The sequence below is a fragment of the Peromyscus leucopus genome, chromosome 4 (assembly GCF_004664715.2).
Source record: "Peromyscus leucopus breed LL Stock chromosome 4, UCI_PerLeu_2.1, whole genome shotgun sequence".
Classification (NCBI taxonomy): domain Eukaryota; kingdom Metazoa; phylum Chordata; class Mammalia; order Rodentia; family Cricetidae; genus Peromyscus; species Peromyscus leucopus.
Window position 1 is genome coordinate 128,831,910 of NC_051066.1, and position 22,956 is coordinate 128,854,865.

The 22,956-nt window shown below is 50.1% G+C and overlaps 1 protein-coding gene across 2 annotated transcripts; it reads left to right on the plus strand.

The window, feature by feature from the left end:
- Window positions 1-1,713: 1,713 nt before the first annotated feature.
- On the plus strand, window positions 1,714-21,598 carry Ccm2l (CCM2 like scaffold protein). Of its 2 annotated transcripts, XM_028887490.2 has the most exons (10): window positions 1,714-1,793; window positions 5,360-5,527; window positions 9,038-9,121; window positions 9,221-9,404; window positions 10,202-10,659; window positions 13,223-13,358; window positions 15,265-15,328; window positions 18,074-18,203; window positions 19,198-19,336; window positions 20,177-21,598. In XM_028887490.2, exons 1-10 carry the CDS (start codon window positions 1,764-1,766, stop codon window positions 20,476-20,478), a joined length of 1,695 nt encoding a protein of 564 aa, XP_028743323.1. In that variant the 5' UTR covers window positions 1,714-1,763; the 3' UTR covers window positions 20,479-21,598. The 2 variants fall into 2 exon arrangements, with proteins under 2 accessions (XP_028743323.1, XP_028743324.1); XM_028887491.2 differs by lacking the exon at window positions 15,265-15,328 and having other exon boundaries at window positions 20,177-20,480.
- The last annotated feature ends 1,358 nt before the right edge of the window (window positions 21,599-22,956 follow it).

Consider the following 22,956-nt stretch of genomic DNA (forward strand, 5'->3'; position numbering starts at 1 on the left):
CAGTGACATCTGGTCCTATTAGTGATTCTTGAAATAATATAAGGTCCAATTCTATAGTTGAGGAGGCTGAAGCCCAGAGAAGGGGAGGGGCTTGCAAAAGCCAGTACCAAAGCACCGAAACGCCAGGGACAACCTGTCTTCGCCTACTATCACGGCAAGGGTGGGAATTCCAGACTGGCTCAGGGGTCAAGTAGCAATTCTGATGCTTAGAGCAGAGTCGAGGATGGGCTTGCATAGCCTGGCCTCTTTTCACTGGCCCAACAGGCTGAGGGAAGGTCTCGTGTCTTGGTGTTCATACATGACTGGCAGGATGTAGGGGCTTAGGATGGAGAGGCTGTAAGTCTGGCGCCAAACTGCCTGGACCATTTCCTTTCTGCTGTGTGGAGAGAAACAGGAATGGCCGGGACTGGGGGTCTCCTGTAGCTCCCACACCCAGAAGCGATGGGAACCCTGACCTGGTATAACCCACCCTTTCAAAAACGCCTTTCCAAGCGCTGGCACCTGCTCCTGACTGTCCGTGGCCTCATGTCTTCCTTGGCACAGCCTGACTAGCGAGGCAGGGCTTTGGGATCATCTCTCCCGTGGTGAGGCCCAGAACTTCAAATACTCACTACAGCCGGGGACACCAGCAAAGCGGTTCCGGAGCTCCAGGCTCCTGGACCCAGGCGCTGTGGCTGGTGTGCATGGACCCCTCAGAATGGTCCCACGTGTGCTCAGTAAGGCACCCAGGAGGTGAGCGCCCCAGCAGTACTGGACACTAGACTTCAGGTCCAGCCAAGCCAGAAGCCCCAGGGCCTCATACTCACTGTATGACACACATAACACACACACACACACACACACACACACACACACACACACACACACACTATAGGATGTTTGCTGAGCACACCCCTGTGTGACCTTAAGCCAGGAGCTACACATAACACCAGATTTTTTTTTTTTTTTTAATTTAGGTAACAAAAATCTTGGTTCCCAGATATAGTGAAGAGTAAGAGAGATGAAATATGCCAAAAAGGCAGTTAAGCAGCCCAGGAGCCATAGATAAGGAAATAGAATTTGGTTTTTCATGTGCTCTTTCGCAGTGCTAAGGACAGAACCCAGGGCCTGCAGGCTGCTAGGCAAGCGCTCTAGACCACTGAGCAGCGTCTTCAGCTCTACTAATGTTTATTGAGCACTTAATATGTTACAGGGGCTCTTCTAAGTGTGTCTAGTCCTAGTCAAGCTACCATGAGAGCAAGATGAATGTGGAAACTGAGGCACAGTGGCTAAGTAAGTAGCAGGCAGCCAGTCCCAGCGGCTCCCATAAGCCACCTCTACGAGAAGTAATGATCATTACTATTCTTAATTTAATCTTAAATTGCTTGGACACAGTCTGAAGCACTTTCCAGCCACTCTCCCATTCATTTCTCAGGGAGAGGCTCGGTTTTCTCCTGGTGTATACGGAGAAGCAGGCAGCAGGTTCCAAAGTCACCCAGCAAAGTCGGTGGCAGACGCAGGGGATGATCCAAATGGGATCTCCCTCAGTCTGCTCCAACTGCCAAGCCCCCTGGATGCCATCTTCGGCCCCCACCCTTCAGTGATAGGGTCCTAAGGCAGAGTTCTCCGTCTACCCCCAACCCCCACCGTCAGATGGGAGGGGCAGGAACTCTGGGGCTGGTGGAGTTTCCGACCAGGCAGGAAAGAGAACAAAGGAAATGGAAGGGGGGGGGGTCTGGTGGGGGTGGCCAGGAGGGTGGCAGGAGCAGAGGAGCCGGTCCACCATGGAATATGAAGCCAAGAAAGGGAAGAAGGTAGGTGGGAGTGTGCGAGGGACAGGGCTGAGAACTGTCCCTGAAGCTGGGGTAGAGAGATGAGCCGGCACAGAGGTAGCAAATGTCACAAGTCGGGCCTGCCTTCTCCTTTGGAAGGATCTGCCTTTCTGTCCCGGGCAGCTAGACATCTGGACGCTGCTCTAAGCTCCACTCTTAGTGGCCTCTGCCATATTATCCCGAGAGACAGACGGGCTCTTCCTGGGAAACCTGCTTCCTGAACCTTCCGGTGGTAGCTTCCTACAGCTTCTCAGAGAGACAGACAGACAGACACCCAGCAGACACATTCCCTGCTCACCCAGATAGGAAGGCTCAGCCAAGGTGATTATAGGCTGGCAGATTGCCCAGCCAGGCTGGGGCCTCCCACCTGCTCCCTGGCTGTCTCCCAAGCTACACCTGGCCTCCCCACCTTTGTGCAAGAACTCACTCCTCAGCCCAAACCATCCCAAGTCTCCTCCCCATCTTCCTTTTTCTGAATTTGAGTGGTTTTCCTATTCATTACAATTCCACTTCCCACTCCATCCCCATCACCTAGAATCCTCTTCACCCAAGAAACCTGGTTCAGAATGTTTTATAAGGCACTCACATGAGGCAGTATGGTGGCACAGGCCTGTAATCCCAGATATCTGGAGACTGAAGCAGAAGGCTTACAAGTTTAAGGTCAGTCTGGGTAACTTAGTGAGAACCTGTCTCAAAATTGTGAACGTGGGCTGGGAGAGCCCCTCCATGGCCAAGTGCTTGCCTAGCACGCATAAGGCCCCAGGTTTGATACCCCAAACTGCAAATTGATATAAGAATTTTAAGTGTGAAGAGGGCCAAGGGTGCAGTTCAGAAGTATTTGTGTGAGACTCCAGATAAAAATCTCCAATACTGACACAGTGTGCCCGATATGAATCTGGGGCCAACATGTGCACATGTCCTTTCTTGGGTCTATGTATTGATTTATGAGACAGGGTAACCCAGGCTGATCCTGAACTCACTATGTAGTCCAGGCTGGCCTCAAACTCACAGCAACTCTTCTGCTTCAGCCTCCTGAGTGCTAGAACTCACCCAGTAAGGCCCGTTCTTTTGATAGACACTTAGCGAGCACCTGTTATGTTCTATGAACTGTGCCTTGTGCTAGGGAGGACTGCCGTGGAACAATCCTTTTCTACACTATGACTATGTTTTACTCTCATTGATTACTAAAAAGCTGACAGGCCGGTAGCTGGGCAGGAAGTTAGGTGGGAAAGCCAAAATAAGAATGATGGGAAGGAGGAAGGTGGAATCAGGAAGATGCCAACCAGCCAGCCACTCAGGAAGCAAGACATGCTAGAGGACAGGTAAAATCACAGGCAATACATAGATTAATAGAAATGGGTTAATTTAAGTTGAAAGAGCTAATTAGTAATAAGCCTGAGCTATTGGCCAAGCATTTATAATTAATATAAGCCTCTGTGTGGTAATTTGGAAAGCAGCTGCTGGGTATTGGGGAACAGGCAGTGAGGACAAGAAAATCTGATTGTAGATGACAGTGACAAGCAATGTCAAATAAGGTCCCCCACTTCTTCCTGGGAGCTCACAGTCTAATGAGGTAAACAATTACTAACTTTTTTAAAAACAACAAATGGAATTGATGTAAATGTTGCACAAAGCCGCTGTGCTCAGTGCTGGAAGATGGAGCATTAGGTTATCCAGTCTTAGACTGCTGAGTTGGGCATATGAGCTGATGGGTTCAAGGAAAACAAGCAGGGGCTAAGAAATAGCATGTTCCTTCCATGGCAGGAATTAGAAAAGCTGAGCAGCTGAGAGATGGGAGCAAGCAATACTGTACAAAGTGGGGGTAAAGGGTGGGCTGAGGCTGGATCCCTGGGGGCAAAGAGAGACAGACAGACAGAGACACACACACACACACACACACACACACACACACACACACACACTACTCACAGGTACAGATAAACATCCTAGCTCTAGCTAGCACTAAAAGCTCTCAGGACTTGTCTCATAATCCAGCCATGATAGATGGACTGCGCTCAGTGACCTCAGATTCCTCTCCCTCTGCTTTTGAAGTCTCTTGGGGTCTTGTTCGTCTGTGTCCTCTGCTTGGAGGGCTTCTCCCAGGTTTCTAGGAGAAATCTGTTGCAGACTCCATGATGGTCCCTCAGAAACTTGAGTGGTCGTATGTCAGAATCACTCAGAGACCATGGCCTCATCTCCAGGCTCTGATGTACAGGTCAAAGACTATACTTCTAATCAGCTTCTGGGTTGTGAAACCACACTGGAGAATCACTAGCCTAGATTCTCGAGATGCAACATGAGAGCTGGGAGATGTTCAGTTGGTAAAGTGCTTGCTGCACAACCATGAGGACCTGAATCCACATTTTTTAAAAAAGCCAATGTAGTGGCATAGTAACTGTGAGACGAACTGCAAGAGCTAGAGGCTGGGTGAGTAAACTAATAGTTTTAATAATAATCCCAGTGCTGGGGAGAGGGAGACAGCAGATCACTGCAGCTCACTGGCCAACCAGCCTGGCCTGCTTGGCAGACAGCTCCCTGCAAAACCTGAGGTTGTCCTGTGATCTCCACAGTTGTGAATGTGACATGTAAACACACACACACACACACACACACACACACACACACACACACACACGACCACAAACACGTATGCACATGCACATGCACACAGCATCAATACCCCCTATGGCTTATTAGAAATGCAGTCTCAGGTCCCACTTCAGACCCACTGAATCAGAATTCTCAAGCACAGTCAAATCTGATATGTTTAGGTCACTTGTCATGACCCTGGAGGCAAGACTGGGGTCTAGCGTTTCCCGAATCCCAGCACCTGGCACCCAGCACAGGTTGCAGGCAGACAGGCATGGATAAATATTTGTTAAATGAACATGTAGACTTGAGTGCACGCTCTTAGGCGACAGTTTCTTCTATTTGTACTTGTCTTGTGACAGAGCTAAGCAGCATACAACACATGCTACCAGAATTTGTGGTTTGCTTTGCTGGGGCATATGTAGTCCCAGCACCCAGACCTTTAGGAACTGCTCTAGAATGCCACCAGGGAGGAAGCCCCCAGGGCTTCAGATTCAGTAGGTCTAGGATGGGACCCAGGAAGCAGCATTTCCCAGATTCCCAGGTTTTACTGCTGCTGGTCCAGGAGCGCTCATCTAGAATGGCAGTTCTAGAGCAAAGCTTACACATTCTCTGAGCCTTAGGTGCTGCTGGGTTGGGCTGTGCCCTGGAATCTGCACCCGTGGCCTTGATCCATCCACAGGCAATAACTTAACAAATGCCTAGGCATCCTCCACTTAGCCCCAGCCTTGGCCACTCTTTGAATCTGACTGGCAGGAACATCACCCTCCCCGGGAGGTCTGGGAACTGGGATGTCCCACCTGGACTGTCACCAGCTCTCTGGGGCTTCACTGCTCCAGCTGGGAAAGGGGAGCCTCCTGCCGTGTGGGGATTAATTTAGGTTGTGGAAGTAGACCTGAGCTCCTGAGCACTCAGTAAAGCCGGTGCTGTTGTTACTGGGACTCTCCTGTCTCCCCCAGGGCTTTGTGTCTCCCATCCGAAGGCTGGTGTTCCCGAAGGCTGCACGCCAGGCTGCCTTCAGGAACCACGTCAGTCGCAGGCCCCTGCACTCTATGCCTCTGTATCCTCCTGACTACCTCATCGACCCCCACATCCTGCTGTGTGACTACCTGGAGAAGGAGGTCAAGGTGAGCATGAGAAGGGGTGGGGGGCATCGGAGGCACGCCAACCCTTGACACACGCTGTGCCATATGAAGGAAGCTGTGGCTCTGGTGGAAGAGCCTCCTGCCTCATGGCCACAGGCTGCACATCCTCAGCAGGCGACACCTCCCACTGAGCCCCCCCAATTCCTGTCCCAACATGGGGCTCAGAACCTACCTCCACAGGAGACTGGGTGGGAAGCCGTGCTGTGTTCCCAAAAGTTCAGCCTCCTGGTGAGATTTTTGTCTGCAGTCTCCATTATTCAGTGTCCAAGTTAAAGGTAAGGAAGAGACTGGGCGTGTGACTTGGTGGTAGAGCACTCGCCTAGCATTCTGGAGACCCCAGGCTGCATGTCCGGTGAAGGAGGCGGGGCTGGAGGTGGAGGCATTGGGAGAAGCCGCCATGGAGGGCTCTCTTACACTCCAAAGCTTGACTTGTATTTTAGAGCCACTGTGAAGGAGCGCTGGGGAGGGAAACCGGTCCTCATCAGCCATAGATGGGTGTGAGGTAGGATTAGCACATTTAACAAACAGGCTACCTAATCAAATTTAAATTTCAGATGAGCAGTGATTATTCCTTTAGCATAGATATGCTCCAAATATTAAATGGAACTAAAAGTACAAAAAAAAAATTGTTGTTTAACTGGCATCTTGTATTTTATCTGGCAATCTTATAAATAGAGAAAAGCCAGAAAATGAATATGTTTAAAAACCAAGAGCTGAAAATTTACAGAATAAAAAGGAAAGATGTGAGTGGTGAGATTCACCCAGAAGACTGCAATTAAAGTAATAAAAAAGTTAATTCTTACACTGAATAATAACATTAAAATGATAATGTTGCTATAACTAAGAATGGATGGGGAACTCACATGTTGACCGAGAGCATCATTTTTTTTTCCTTTTCTTTCATGTAACACATCCTGATCCCCTCCTTCCAATCCTCCCAGTTCCCCGCCACCATTTCTCCTCTCCCTCAGATCCACTGCTCCTGTTTGGCTTCAGAAAAGAGCAGGCCTCTCAGGGGTGTCAACCGAACACGGCATAACAAGATGCAGTAAGGCTAGACACAAACCTCATAGCAAGGCTGGACAAGGCTACACAGGAGGAGGAACAGGGTTCCAAGAGCAAGCAGAAGAGTCAGAGACACCCCCATTCCCACTGTTAGGAGTCCCCCCAAAACCCAACCTAAACAACCGCAGCATGTATGCAGAGAGCCTGGAGCAGACTCCCTGATCGCTGCTTCCATCTCTGAGCCCCTAAGAGTCCTGCTTAGTTGGTTCTGTGGCCGTGTTCCCATGGTGTCCTTGACCCCTCTGACTCCTACAGTCCATCCTCTCCCTCTTCCAATGGGGCTCCCTGAGCTCTGTTTAAAGTTTGATTGTGGGTCTCTGCTTCTGTTCCCATCATAGAAAGCCTCTCTTATGGCGATTGGGCTAGACACTGATCTATGAGTATAGCAGAATAGTGTTAGGACTCAATGATATATATATATATATATCTATATATATATATAGATATATATAGATATATATATATATATAGATATATAGATATATATTTTTTTTGGGGGGGGGTCAATCTTGTTCAGTTCTATCCTAGGTCTCTGAGCCATCCAGCTTCAGGTTCCTGACCATCCAGGCAGTGTTGGGCATAGGTTCCCTCTTGTGGTGTGGGTCTCAAGTTAGAGCAGTCATTGGTTGGCAACTCCCACAATAAAGATTTTTATTACTTTTATTGTCTGTTTGATTGAGACAGGGCTTCACTCTGTAGCCCTGGCTGTCCTAGAACTCACTCTGTAGACCAGGCTGGCCTCAGACTCAGAGATCTGCCTGCCTCTGCCTCCTGAGTGGTGTGACACCACCACCTGGCAAGAGAGCATCATTAAAAAAAAAAGAAAAAAAGAAAGAAAGGATATATTAATTCCATGTCTCTTTCCTTTTAATCTGCAATGAGGTTGTTAAAAGGATTAATAACGCATGGGGTAGGGAGAACCCCTGGGCGAGAAAATTCCCAGGGTTACTTCAAGACATAATAGCAGAGCCTGGGGCAAGTGTGGAGAGGGCAATGGCTCAGTGGCTAAAGTGCTTGCTGGCAAATTTGAGGACTAGAGTGCCAATCTCCAAACCCCTATAAAGCCCGGCACACACAGAGCATGCACCAGTGGTCCTAAAAAGCTCACACAGTCAAGATGGGAGGTGGAGAGAGAGAATCCACAGAAGCTCAGGAGCCAGCTCATCTGGCATGTGAAGGATAACACACACACACACACACACACACACACACACACACACACACACCGCCTCCGGCAATATGGAAGGCAAGAGCTTATCCCCTGACTTCCACACAGGTGCTATGGCATATGCCTGCACTCACTCACGGCAACATGCATACACATAAACATGGAAAATAGTAGAGTCTGGCCTAGCATGCAAAGGAGCTCTAAACCTGATCTTTAGTATGGCAGTGGGCTGAGGGGCACTATATTACTTTGCTTCCTGCACGACCTTATAGAGTGAGATGGCCAGGTGTTAGTGTATGTCAGCTAGCTATTGGAAATGTGGGCTCTGGCACATGTAATCCATACCCCACAGTGTCCAATGTCACCCAGGGAGGTCTTGAACTTGCTGTGTACCCAAGGATGAACTTGGACCCTTAAACTTCCTGCTTCCACCTCCAAAGTGCTGGATTACAACATGCTCCACTGCAACCTGGCCAGCCTTACCCTTTCTAGCTATAGCCCAGGGCCAGACTTTTAGCTGGCTTTTAACTCTTAAAGCAAAGATGAATGGATGGGAAAATATACATATGTGTGTATAGATACATAAACTCAGAACTGGTCCTGGCTATCAGGCTCTATTAGTCAAAGTTCTTTAGAGGGAAAGGAGAAAGAGGAGAGAGAGAGAGAGAGAGAGAGAGAGAGAGAGAGAGAGAGAGAGAGAGAGAGAGAGGGAGGGAGGGAGGGAGGGAGGGAGGGAGGGAGGGAGGGAGAGAGAGACTAGAGTGATTTACAGGCTGTGGTCCATCCAGTTCAACAATGACAGTCTTCTAACAGAAAAGCCATGAATCTGATAGTTGTTCAGTCTATGAGGCTTAATGTCTCATCTGGTCTTTCTTTGTGGAAATCCTGAAGAATTGGGATCTATTACCATGGAAGGGATGCCCCTGCAGCAGGATAGATGAATTTGCCAGCGAGAGCGAGGGAAAGCACGCAAAAAGTGAAAGCTTCCTTCTTCCGTGTCCTTTTATGTGGGCTGCCACCAGAAGGTGTGACCCAGATTTAAGACAGTCTCTGCCTTCAAATGATACAGTCAAGAGAACCCTCCACAGGAGTGCCCAGCGGCTTGGATTTGAGTCAGTTCTGGATGTAGTTAAGTTGACAACCAAAATTAGCCATCACACTGGTTATTATTAATTTGAGTGTTTCAGCCTGTCCTGCATTAACGAGGAGGCTAGAATCTCCTAAGGCTTCTTCACGGTGACCTCTCATTTCCCATCCAGTTCCTGGGCCACCTCACCTGGGTGACTTCCTCACTGAACCCCTCCAGCCGAGACGAGCTCCTGCAGCTGCTGGACACTGCCAGGGTGAGGCGCTGGGGAAGAGGGAAGAGGGCAGGGTCTCCTTCCCTTTCCCTCCCCTTCCTCCAGTCCCTGGGGACTCAGGAGATCCGACCCACCCCGCAGCAGCTGAAGGAGCTGCCTCTGAAGACCACGCCGGAGCAGGACAGCATCCTGAGCCTGTCGGCACGCTGCCTGCTGCTCACTTGGCGGGACAACGAGGAGCTCATCCTGCGCATCCCCACGCACGAGATCGCCGCTGCCTCCTACCTGCAGGACGACGCGCTGCATCTGCTAGTGCTTAAGACTGGTGCGGTGCAGGGAAGCGGGGTGGGGAGGCCAACCTGCAGTGCTGGGACCATTGAGTGAAGAGCACCAGGGATGGGTCCGAGGCTGGGAGAGGGATAGCAGAAATCTGAGCACACTATTCTGAGACTGGGGGCGGGCAGAAGAAGCCATAGGCGAGACCAGACAGCCTGGGGTTGCCGATGAGGAGTGGGCAGCCTGACCAGATTGAGGAGGTTGGGTAGGACAGAGAAGTTGGGAGTCCCGAGTTCCACGCAGGGCTACCTTAGTAGAGTTCAACGTTAAAGAAGGTGGTAGAAGACATAATCCTTCGGCTCTGACCGTAGCGGGCACCCTCGGGCTAGGGGAGGACTGGGGTCTGGACTTCTAGGAGGTTACAGTCAGCGATCTGGGAGTGGGACTGAAGATAGCAGAAGTCGTACTGGAAGGCAGGGATGCTTAGACGAGGGTCACCGTCCAAAGGAAGGGTACGGAGGAAGGGGACAACTTGACCACCGCCTTCAATTCAGAAAGCAGGCCCGAAGGGAAGGGCTCCTGGGTGTGTAGGGAAGGATGGGAAGTAAGCTACTGCCACCCTGGAGATCTGGGGAGGAGCCAAAGTCTGGAGGCGGAGTCATAGGCCCAGGGCCGGGCGGGGAGGGGCGGGCGAAAGTCACGACATCAGAGTCTGGGCTCTGGTGCTGGGCGGGGCCTTAGAGCTGGGACCTTAGAGCTGGGACCCCAGAACTGTGCGATGGCCCTCCGGGTGGCCTCCGCAGCCTGCTGCTGACCCCCCGCCCCCCGATCCGCGGCCTCCCCTAGGTCTGGGCGTGGACCCGGTGCCGGCGGGCGTAGACGCCAGCCCCGGAGGTACGGGGCGAGATCCGGGCCCTCCTGGCGCCGCACCCGAAAAGCGGCGGGTGGGCACCGCCGAGCGACGCCACACCATCTGCAGCCTGGACTGGCGCATGGCGTGGGGCGGGGGTGCGGGCGCCGAGGCCCGGGCGGCGGGCGGCGGCGGCAGCCTGGAGCGGCAGCGCGCGGGAGCTCGGGCGTCGGGCAGCTGGGAGCGGCGACAGACGTTCAGCGGCAGCTGGGAGCGGCGGCACGCGGGCGGCGGCGGCGCGGGCAAGCCGGGCGGCAGCTGGGAGCGGCGGCAGGCGGGTGGCGGCGTCGGCGGCAGCTGGGAGCGACGCCACCCCGGCCCCAACCCGCTGGATCCCCAGAACCCCAGCCCCGACGCCTACTGCAACCTGGTCATCCTAGCTGTGGCCAACAGGGTGAGCGCGAGGCAGTGTTGGCGCCACCGCCCTGACAGTCACAATCGCACTAATCACACCACACACGTGAAGCACGACCCAAGACAGCTGTGGGTCAACATTAACACTTAATCCCCACATCAGCCCCTAGGGCAAATATCGCACCTATTCCCATTCCTTAAGGAAGGACATAGGCTTAAAGGTTAGGTCCTGCGTAAGCAGGTGGCTTCAAGATTCGAACCCCGGAAATTCAAAGCCTTACTCTTGGTAACTAAGGTAGCCACCTAAGGCAGAAGAAGCCTTGCCTTCATTCTTGCCTGCCCTGCCTGTCACCTCTCTGTCCCCATTCATCTTTGCTCTCACTCACTTGAATACACACACAGAGTGTTTCTCTGTGTGTAGCCCTAGCTGTCCTGAAGCTCGCTCTGTAGATCCGACTGGCCTCGAACTCACAGAGATCCGCCTGTCTCTGCCTCCTGAGGCCTTCGTCACCACTGCCTGGCTGGCTTCATGGTATTTATTGAGTACCAGCTGTGTGCTCCACACTGGGCCAGGTGTTGTGTGTATGGAGGTGAGCAAGCCATTTGGTGTCCTCCCTAGAGGAGTACCCAGTCCAGCAAGCCTTCCAAACACCTCCTCTACCCCAGGACCCTGGGCTCTCTCTCTCTCTCAACAACGAGTGTGCTTGTGTGCAGGGAGAGGCGGCCAATGCCTGGAACACAGCACTGTAGCTCAGGCCCTCACCCTGAGATACTTTCTCACTTGCCATCTAGGGCTCCTTCTCTGGTTTTTCCCAACCCCCACGCCACACCCCTGCTTGAAAGCTGGTACCTCCTTTTCTCTCCAGCCTCTTAAAGTAGGGGTTGTCTAGATGTTATCCTCAGTCTTCTCTCCTTTATCCACACTTGTTCTAGGTGATGTTGACTCTGCTGCCTTCTAAAACCCGGAGAACACCCTGATTTATTTCATCTCTAACCAAATCTCCGCTCATCTTGTCTTTTCCAGGTCTGCTTGTCATTGCAGCATGAATTTGTCCAATTGAGCTCCCAGTCTCCTCCCAAACCTGAAAGCACCTTCATCTCCTTGTTTCATTGAATGGCAGCTCCATCCTTGGTGGCTGAAACGTTGTAGTGGGTCTTGGTTTGTCTGTCTCTCTTTCTCTTTCTCTGTCTCTGCCTCTGTCTCTACCTCTGTCTTACACACACACACACACACACACACACACACACACACACACACACACAATCTACTCTGTCAATAGATCCCACTGACCTTATTTTTAAATACATGCAAATCCTATGCCCTGTACTGTCTGTCCATAGCCAGCTCCATCTCCTCTCGCTGGGATAATGTCATCATGCTCTACCCCATTGGCTCAGCCCTTTCTTATATTCTGTACTCTACTGCCTCATCCAACACAACTTCATCCTGGAAACTTGACTAGGGTGACGAGGAAATGAAAAAGGACAGACACATAGACAGAAAAGCTAGGATCGATGGGTCAGGCTGGCTCAGAAAGGAATTGAGCAGCCCATGTGATAGGGAATGGAGGAAGAGATCTGCTTCAACAGGGAAACTTAGTTTGCTTTGTTTAAAATGAAGCAAGGAGGAGAAACAGTCAGTCAAACCAAGGGCCTGCAAATTGAGCACCAGACAGAGGCAACCACGTGCATTGGCTATCCCACTCAAGTGTGGCAGCTTTAACGCTTCAGTCCTGGCCTGCTGGCAGAATAAGTAAATGAGTTGCTTTCCAGGGCTCTGAGCTTCTGGCCTCCTGTCTGAAGTACAGTGGTCCCAAGCACACCAGTCAGAGCTAAAACGCCCGGTGCTAGCCTTAACTATAAATGAGGGTCCTCTCTGACCTGTCTCCTCTAGGGTCATGGCAAGCATCCACCCTGGTGTAAATATCAGTACCTGCTACAAGCACAGATACCCATCCTGAATTACATTTTAATTTTTACCTTAGGCTTTTTTAGAGGCAGTATGTTCATAAGCATGATCTTTTTCAATCAGTTATTGTTTCAAATAGTTATTGCAGAATAATCGGTAGTTATTCTGTGTCTCACTCGAAGAGGTGACTTCCACCTCGAATGTACAATCTCCAAAACCTTGCCCAAGCCTTTTCCTTCTACAGAGACTGTTGTTATTACATCACTTCCACTATTGCATTGGGCACCAGGGAGCCCACAGCTGTACATTGTGTCCAATAGCATTAACAGCACTGAGCCTAAGGTTTTGAAGTGTCCCTCCTCCTCCTAATCCCATCTTCATACTGGGCTTCAGCTCATGCACCTGTACAGTAAGTTAAACGAGCCCTTATGTTAGATAAAGTTCATGATAGGCCAAGAATCCCCTGGAAGTCTGGAATGTATTTTCATGGCACAGGAGTCAGAGTTGCCTCTGGGTTCTGTGAAAGATCATAAGAACAGGAGAGGAGCCATATACTTTTGAGGGGAAATGTCTTTGAAATTTGCTTAAGAAGGTCCAAGGGGTGTGTCTCAGTACTGGCTCGCACTGCATCTGGGGATGCAGAGGTGCCCTGATAGTGGCTAAGAGCTGAGCTCTCTTCCTCCCCCTGGACCAGGATGCTGCTGAGGAGTCCTGCGCACTCATCTGTCAAGTCTTCCAGATCATCTATGGGGACCAGAGCATCGAGTGTGTAGACCGGGCTGGCTACCATTACAGATCCACGCCAAGGCGGCCCTGGCTCTCCAGCTGCAGTGAGTACCTCAACTCCCAGAAAGCACCCAGAAAGGCTGGATGTCCTGAGAGTCGGGGCTGATAAAGGTCTTTAGGGGTTCTGAGCTGTACCCCAGTTCCAGGGGTCCGCTTAATGGAGTATCAGTCTTCAAGATGACCTTTTAAGAGATAATCAGGTTGTCAAGTTTGGGATGAGTATGAACTTGGGCACTTGAAACCCTCTCTTGTGTTGGGTGTCCCTGCTTTGCAGAAAGTTACGCTCGTGTATTGTCTGCTAACTGCGCCATCCACCCCATGAGGCTCCTAGGCTAACATTTCTGGATTAGTCCATGTATGCAGTCAAGGGCTGAAGTTAAAGTGAGGCTAATGGGCATTTATTGAGTGCCAGTTAGGTGCCAAGCACAATAGCCAGGTGCCAAGTCTTCTTGAATCTTCATGCAACTTACTTGTCTCATTCACCTAGCACAGGACTGGGCACACCACAGATGATAGACAGGTAGTCTTCGGATAAATAAAAATAAATAATTTTGTGTAATTAAAAAAGTTTGAAACCTTCCAGAGCTAGACACGACGGCATATGCCAATAGCCCTCAGCTCTTGGGAAGCTGAGGCACGAGGATCAGTTTAAGGTCAGCCTGAGCTACAATGGAAAAGCCTTGTCTTAAAAAAAGGAAAAGATGTAGGCATAGTGGTGGTACACGTCATTGATCTCAGCACTTGGGAGGCAGAGGCAGGAAGATCTCTGTGCGTTCAAGACCAGCCTGGCCGACATAACAGGTTCCAGGCTAGCTAGGACTACATAGTGAGACCCTGTCTCGAAAGGAAAAGAAAAGGGGCGAGGAGCCTTTCTGAGGCCCTGTGGATCCAGTTTTACAATTTAAAAAAAAAAAAAAAAAAAAAAAAAAACACGTCGAGTCTCAGAGTAGTCAATAAATTGTCACAGGTCGTACAGTTGATAAGTCAGAGTCAAAAGCCAAACCTAATCTGTCTAGTTCCACAGCTTCTACCTGCAACAGCCTGCCTCTGGGTGCTAGGTCACTGAGTGAATTCCCCCTCCACAGCCTGCCCCTGTGTGCTAGGTCACTGAGTGAATCCCCCCTCCACAGCCTGCCCCTGTGTGCTAGGTCACTGAGTGAATTCCCCCCTCCACAGCCTGCTACAGGGTGGTCTCTGTGTGCACAGCTCCAGCACCTGGGGGCACTGGCCTTCTGAAGGCCCTCCTACCCGCAGGAGCTGTGCCTGCTGGGAAGCTGGGGTATCTCATCAGATCCCACCAGGATGCTGGGTGAATGAATGAGAGCACTCATCTGGTAGCCGACAATTCATTCATTCAACAGATATTTGCTGAGCACTGACTGTCTCGGGCCCAGTTGCAATCTGCAAGATATACTGATGGTGGGTACACTGAGGCACGGCCGCGCCTTCCTGCAAGTTGCATGGAATAGTCACACAGATAAATGTCTAACCACAGACAGTGTTTTGAAAACCTGTAATGAGGAACTGGCCTCTAAGAATTCAGGGTGACCGACTGACCTCGAGTGAGCTGGGATGAGAAGGCCATGCCTGGACAGATGAGGGGCAGACTGAGGAGGAGGCACATTCTCCACAAATGCTTCTGCTTTCCTTTCACACTTCCAACCCTCTTCCCCCTTGCAGAATCTTCCTGACTCACCTAAACACACACTTACCAACACTTCCCCATTGGCTCTCATTTGCCGTTCCCCACATCCCATCAAAGAGGCAGATGCTACACGCCTGGGCACTGAGGAAGATGAGGATCAGGGAGATTGTTGCCCACAGTTGGCTGTGTGTCAGGGCTGGACCAGAGCTAGATCCCAGGGTACCACTAAGGTTGGGGCTTCAGGGAGCCTAAGATATTGGTCCCTGCACGTCACTTCTGACACTTCTTCTGTCTGCTGGTCCCAGGTGAGAGCTGCCGCACAGATGGGACGTTTGCCTACGACGCCGACCTGAGCTGCTGCAGCTCCTTGTGGGTATCACCTTTGTCTGGGATGCTGGTTTTCTCCTCCTCGCCCCTACCCAAACAGGGCCACTCCTCTAGAGTGTGTGGGGGAAAGGGACCCAACCCTGATTTGCATTGAGGGTGGGATGTAAGCAGAGCTCCAGGATAAACCCCGAGAGACCTAGAAATGCCAGAACTCAGACCTGGCACAGAGATCTTCAGATCGCCTAGGTTTAGTGGTCTGCAGAGTCCAAAGCTACAGCTAATGCTGGAAACAATGTTGGTTGACTTTAGTGTTGGCTCTGTATAACAGAAAACCCTGAGGAGGGTGGGTTTAAGAAGACAAGATTGGTTTTCTTGTCTTTTTACATAAAGTATAACAAGAGTTCCGGGCTTCCTGGTCCTCTGGGCCCCAAGCTTCTCTTCTGGTCACAGCTTCCTCTTCACCATCCTCAGAGTAACCTCATGGTCTAAGCTGTAGCTGCAGCCATGCAGCAGCAGCCAAGAGCCTCTCTAGGGAGGGTGGAGGCCAGGGAGTACTTTAGCATTGCCATGCATGCTTAGCATGCAAAAGACCCTGGGTTCCATCCTTAGCAGCACACACACACACACACACACACACACACACACACACACACACACACGTCCTATCTAGCTTACATTTTAGTAGTCAGAATTCGGCCACTTGGTCAGAACTAGCTGCTGTAAGCCAGGCTGGAAAATGTAGGCTAAAACAGCTTTCTGGGTGCTGGGGTTGTAGCTCAGTTGGTAGAGTAAGACTTTCCCTAGCTTGGCACAAAGCCCTGGTCCGATCCCTAACACTACATAAAATGATGCACACCTGTAACCTCTGCACTGGGAAGGTGGGGAAGCAAGAGAATCAGAAGTTCAAGGTTACCCTTGGCTACATAGTGAGTTCCAGACCAACCTGGGGTACATGAAACCTGCCTCAAAAAAAAAAAAAAATTAGAGAATTCTCTTAAGAATATTGCCTATCCCAGTTTGCTCAAGATAGAGGAATTTTACAAGACATGGGATTTTTAGTTTAAATTCAATAAAGTCCTGAGCAGACCTATAGTAATAGGTCCTGTTATTAAGGAAGCTAGTGTGGACAAGCAGTATGCCCTATCTACACTATCGTTAACATTGGCACTACATTTGCCTCCCTAAGCCTGTGTGCACATAGACTAGTCCATAGCCAACCTGACTTGACCAAGGAGAGCAAAATCACACTAAGGACACATTTGCTGATCTTGCTGTATGCAGTAAAGCGCACCATTGACTTTTGTTAGCACCTATGTGGCTAGTTATCTATTTCAAAGGGTCTATGACCTGAAGTGCTTTACAAATATTAGTTCCTGTCATTTCACAATGACACCAGTCTTCAGCCTCCCATTTTACAGATGGAAAAGCTGAGGACTAGGGAAACAACGTTTAGCATTGCAAGGGTCAAACAGGCAACAAACTGCGTAGACCTAGGCTACGAGCACAAGTAAGCTGGGATGTGAACTCAGGAGTCTGCACCCTTGCCAAGTCTCTAGACCCAGCACTTGGGAGGTGAAAGCCAAAGGATCCGAAGTTCAAAGCCTGCTTCAGTTACATAGTGAGTTTGAGGCTAGCCTGGGCAACATGAGACCATGACTCAAATAACAAGCAAAAGAAGTACACAGTCTTGGCCAGGAAGCTATGCTGTCCTGTATATAATAACAGAAAGTGATTCTGGCTGGGCGGTGGTGGAGCACAGCTTTAATCCCAGCACTCGGGAGGCAGAGGCAGGCAGATCTCTGTGAGTTTGAGGCCAGCCTGGTCTACAAAGTGAGTTCCAGGAAAGGCGCAAAGCTACACAGAGAAACCCTGTCTCAAAAGAAGGAGAAGAAGGAGAAGAAAAAGAAGAAAAGGAAAAAAAGAAAGTGATTCTGAAACAAGTTAAAAACCAAGCGAGGCAGGAGCCCAGGGTAGACATCTTATTTTAAAAGCAGTTAATAAAGAGAACCTCCTACATGGGGCTGGGGGTGCACCTGAGTTGAGAGAGTGTTTGCCTAGCACATCAGAAGCCCTGGTTCCAACCCCCATCATCGCATAAACCAGGCTTGCTAGTTCATGCCTGTAATCCCAGCATTTGGGAGGAAGAGGCAGGAGGATCAAAAGTTCAAGGCTAATTTTAGCTACATAGAAAGTTTAAGGCCAGTCTAGGATATGTGAGACCCTGTCAAAAACAAAACAGAACCCTCCAGGATGAGCCGGGCAGCCTGGTTTACAGAAAGGACGTAAGGAGAAAGCAAGAGCCACACCATTTAGCACAAGATTCAGCCAGCATTGATGATACCACACTGAAGAGACGCTTCCTGGCCTATGGGAGTCAGAAGGGGACCTTATTTAGGAACCAGAAGGGCTTCCCCAAACTGATGATAGTTGAGCTGGGGATAAAAGGGACAGGGCATCTCCCCAGAGAATGAACACAGCCACACAGGAACAGCAAGGATTCAGAACAAGCAGGTAGGGACCCTGTGACTGTAACATTAGATATGAGAGAGAAAGTGAGGAGGAGATTCCAGGGAACATCATGAGCAAAGGCCCGGGATGAGGTGAGGAAGGCAGTGTGATCTGAGTTCTGAGGGCAAGAAAGGGCTTGAAAGGTTGCTGGGCCTCATGAAGAGCCTTGGAGGGAAAGGTGAGGCCTAGGATGGGGCTTTGAGCACTGGTACATAGGACCAACCAACTTCAAGGAAAGGGACGGAGGCTGATGAGGGTCTTTACCTCTTGTCTCTGCAGCAATGGCTCCCAGGACACATTTGAAGCATGTTACAGTGGCGCATCCACCCCATCTTTCCACGGCTCCCACTGCAGCAGTATTGACCACAGCAGCTGGGCCTTCGAGCAGCTGCAGGATTACATGGTCACGGTGAGTGGGGTGGCAGTGCTCCGCCTCAAGCACGGTGCATTGCAGGAGTCTTATGTGACAGCTCAGGGGCCAGGGAGGGAGATGCGATGGGGAGAGGCCAGCTTAGAAAAGCCTTGACTGACATCAGCCAGCACTGAATGTTCCAAGCCCTTTCGGACATCATGTCTTTTATCTTTTCAACAACCCTGAGGAGGTGGGAGATCCCTTCTCACCACAGGTGCAGAGGAGGAAAGGCAAGGATCAGAGAGGTAGTGACCTCCTGACACCACAGAGGTGGTCACCAAAGGGTTGGGTTTAGGAAGCTAGACCCACATCCCATTCCTAGGACCAGATATTCCCCCAGTGGGCAATGGAAGGTTTTGGAGGCAGACTAGGCCAGGCAGGCTGTCGGAGAGAACCCCAGCATTTTTAGCAGGAATCGAGTTTTATTGCACTCTGGGACTGGTCTCCAAGGGCGTCCCTGTAGACAGATTTTTCTTTGGGCTGCCAGTTCCCAAAAAACAACACAGAGACTTATTATTAATTATGAAAGCTCGGCCTATAGCTTAGGCTTGTTTCTAATTAGCTCTTATAACTTAAATTAACCCACTTCTATTAATTTACTTTCTGCCTCCTGGCTTTATTACCTCATCTCCATACTGCCCATCCTGCTTGCTCTGCCATCTCCTAGTATCTCCACCTTCTTCTTTCCAGCATCCTCTCTGCCAGGAAATCCTGCCCAGCTATTGGCCAGTTAAGCTTTTTATTAAACCAGTCAGAGTGACACATCTTCACAGTGTACAAAAAGATCATTCCACGCTGGGCGGTGGTGGCGCACGCCTTTAATCCCAGCACTCGGGAGGCAGAGGCAGGCGGATCTCTGTGAGTTCTAGGCCAGCCTGGACTACCAAGTGAGTCCCAGGAAAGACGCAAAGCTACATAGAGAAACCCTGACTTGAAAAACCAAAAAAAAAAAAAAAAAGATCATTCCACAACACATTCCTTATTCCCACAGCTGCGGAGTAAGCTGGGTCCCCCTGAGATCCAGCAGTTTGCAATACTGTTACGAGACTATCGCCTGGGGCTGCCTATCCAGGACTTCTGTGCAGGCCTGCAGAAACTCTATGGGGACCGGCGCAAGTTCCTTCTCATTGGTAAGCCCCGGCTCCTCTTGGCTCCTGGCATCCCTAGTCCGGCACCGCCTGGGAGTGCTTTGTTCTTCCAGCCCCTAAGGCCAAGACCTTGAGACCCTGGAACAGAGAAGGAGGGCAAGAGTATGGAGAAGGAAAAGGAATTGCCAGGAAACAGCTGACATGAACAAAGCCCTCGGGTAGCAAAGCTGGGTCAGGTATGACCCACCCCCTACACACACAGCCTGTGGGGGCTCAGCCTCAGAGGCAAAGGAACTTATCTAGAGTCACACAGCTAGTGTGGTAGTTAGGGCTAATAAGCACCATAGGAATAATGCCGGCAGCACTCAAGTACATGTTTGGCAGTTACCACAAGCCAAGCACGATCTCATAGACTGTCCCCACCTCTGGGAAGTAAATACAGTTATTTTGTGCCCATTTGCATGCAAAGGAACTGAGACTCAGGGTAGCAAAGTAAAGGAAGAAAGTCAGAGAGCTAAAAGGGGACGGAAGCAAAACTAATGTTTATGGGGCTCAGCATGGGAAGTAACTTGTTATTACATTTGCACCAAAACAGGTAAAAAATGTCTATTTTTACAGGTGAGGAAAGTGAGGTTTGAGGAGTTACTTAATAATGGTTGTGTAGCTAATAAGTGGGACTATAACCCTAAGAATATACTAATCTAACAAACACGTGGGGAGCCTTGGGTCATCTGCTGTTCTGTGAGATTTAAAAAAAGAAAAGAAAGAAATCTTGGGTAAAGCCACACTGGCAGAGACAGGATTTGAACTCAGACTTCCAGAGAGGGGCACTCCTTCGCAGACTGGCCGAATGAGGGAATCCCCTTGCCCTGTGTCCTGTAGGGATGCGGCCCTTTATTCCGGACCAGGACATTGGCTACTTCGAGAGCTTCCTGGAGAGTGTGGGCATCCGTGAGGGTGGCATCCTCACCGACAGCTTCGGCCGCATCAAGCGCAGCATGAGCTCCACGTCTGCCTCTGCGGTGCGCAGCTACGACGGGGCGGCCCAGCGGCCCGAGGCGCAGACCTTCCACCAGCTACTGGCCGACATTACACACGACATCGAGGCTCTGGCCCCCGACGACGACGTCTACGAGGATGTCTCCCCAAGCGGGGGCGATCAGGGTGAAGACAACTACCTGTAGCCCCTAGAGTCTCCTGGAACACCATCCTCTGACTGTGCAGACATCCTGGGTTCCCATCTGTGCCTTCTGGGCTTCGTTACTACAGATGGGTTTCCAGGACTTCAGTTCCTGCAATACCAAGAACGTCCTGCAGATGGCTTTACTCTAAGGAGAGCCAGACCCTAGAGTTCTCTACAGGATGAAGAATCGCTCCACCTACTGGCGGACAGAAAAGATTTCCAATTCAAGCCCCAGTTTTCTGCACACCAACTTAAAAACAAAATCATTTTCAGAGCCCAGAGACCTCTCTTCAATTTTACAGGCTGAGAAACTGAGAAGTTTTTTTTGTTGTTGTTGTTATTGTTTTGTTTTGTTTTGTTTTTTAAGGAATGAATATGAGGGAATGACCCTGTTCTTCTTGGATATCACTACCTATTTCCACATCTGTACAATAATTTCACCTCTTTTCACAAGTGGTCATCGGGATAAATGGAGGTCAAGACTTTAGTATTGAGGTCAAGACCTTAGCCTAACATTCTGTAGATGCTCAATAAATGCTGTTTCTTTCCACTTGGAATGTTTTCTGACTCAGTTTACCTACCTTTTCTGGGAGCAGTGGGTGGAATGAGATGTCACAAAGACTGAAGGAGTTTATAGCCTGAAGAAGAAACAGGACTGGCCTTCACAGTGGTCTTACAGCCTGGCCTTGAACCCAAGCCCCAGACACACACCCAGGACTCTGCAGACGCTTGCCCTGGGGCTGGACAAGTCAAAGAACCTGTGCAGGTTGGTTCTGCTGTGAGCTATGGATGTTATGACAAGGCCAGCCCTTGGCACAGCCTGAGTGAGGACGGTGAGCCTTGAGAAGAGGCCAGACAGATACTTCTAGAAGATATAAAATGTGTCTGCAAAACCTTGCTAAGCCTTCCATGGCCAAATATTTTCAGATCATGTGATCACTGGGACTTAGTGTTCCAGATTCCCACTTGGTCTTGTGGCCGATGGCTGTCCCTTCATCACTGGGTCATGCAAGGCTCTCCTGGTGTTCTGTTTCATTCCTTCCCTGTCCATATTCTTCTCCACACCACAAACCCCAGCCCCACATGTCAAAACTCATCCCTGTCCATAAAACACACAATGCTGGCCTCGGAAGATCGTGCCGTGAGTAAAACGCCTACCTCGAAATTATGACAGCCTGAGTTTGAATCCCCAGCACCCATGTAAAAAGCCAGTGTAGTCACATATGTCTTTAACCTTAGCTGGGGTTGGGGGTACAGAGAGAGTGGCCAGCTAGTCAGTAAGTGTGGGCGAGAGACCCTCCGCTCAGTGAGATGGCTCAGATTGTAAAGCACTTGTTACATAAGCCTGGCCACCTGAGTTCAAGCCCCAGAAACCCATATAAAGGTGGAGGGAGGAAACCAGCTGCACAAAGTGGTCTTCTGACCCCCACACATGAGCACCGTGGTGTCATCATGAGCGCAGTGGCGTCATCACCACGACCCTGCATGTATGCATGCACAGACACTAATAATAATAATTTTTGGTTGACAAAGAGAGACCCTTTCTTAAAAGGTAAGGCAGAGAGAGACTGAAGAAGACACTCAGCATTGACCTCTGACCTCCACGTGCATGCAAACCCAGACATGTACACACGCACATACACTAGGCGATGCTGTGTGCACATGAACATAGCATAAGTGACGTTGGAATGGGTTCTAATTCCTCGACTTCCTTTCACAAATTTGTTGTTTTGCTGTTTGGGTTGGATGGTCGGTGGTGTGGTATTTTGTGTTGTTCTTGTTTTTTGATGGGATCTTGTTGTGCAGCCAAGGCTGCACCCAACTCAAGATCCTCCTGCCTCAGTCACTTGAGTGCTTGGATAATAGGTGTGCAGCACCATGCCTAGCTCACTCTGTAATGTTTTTAAGGTCCAGACACATTATTGTGGGAAAACACAGCTTATTGCATTCAACAGCTGCCAGATATTCCAAGTTAAGTATTCCCTCTCTTTTTCCAGTCCCGATGATGGAAAGTTTGCTTCCAACCCTCTCATACCACAAACACTGCTGTGATGAACATCTTTGGCCCTTGTGGACCCATGTGAAGATTCCTTTGAGCTCTGCCAGGAGTGGAATTAGTAGATCCCAGACACACATGTGTAAATTTCACAAAACCCTTCCAGAATGGCCTATCCACAGCTTTCAAACGATGCTGTTGCCTTGCGTATCCATCTGTTTTCTCTAATGCCTGGCTATACTATTTGTCTATCAGTTTGGATGTGGCATCTAAGCAGGACTCAGCCTCAAAATAAGAAAGCCTGAGAAATACTGGGATATAGCCCAATAATAGAATGTTTGCCTAGTATGTATGTGACCCGAAATTCAATTCCCAGTAACATACACACACACACACACACACACACACACACACACACACACACACACACACACACAGACAAATACACATCTACCATCCATTCTTGCATTTCTGTGTTAATCC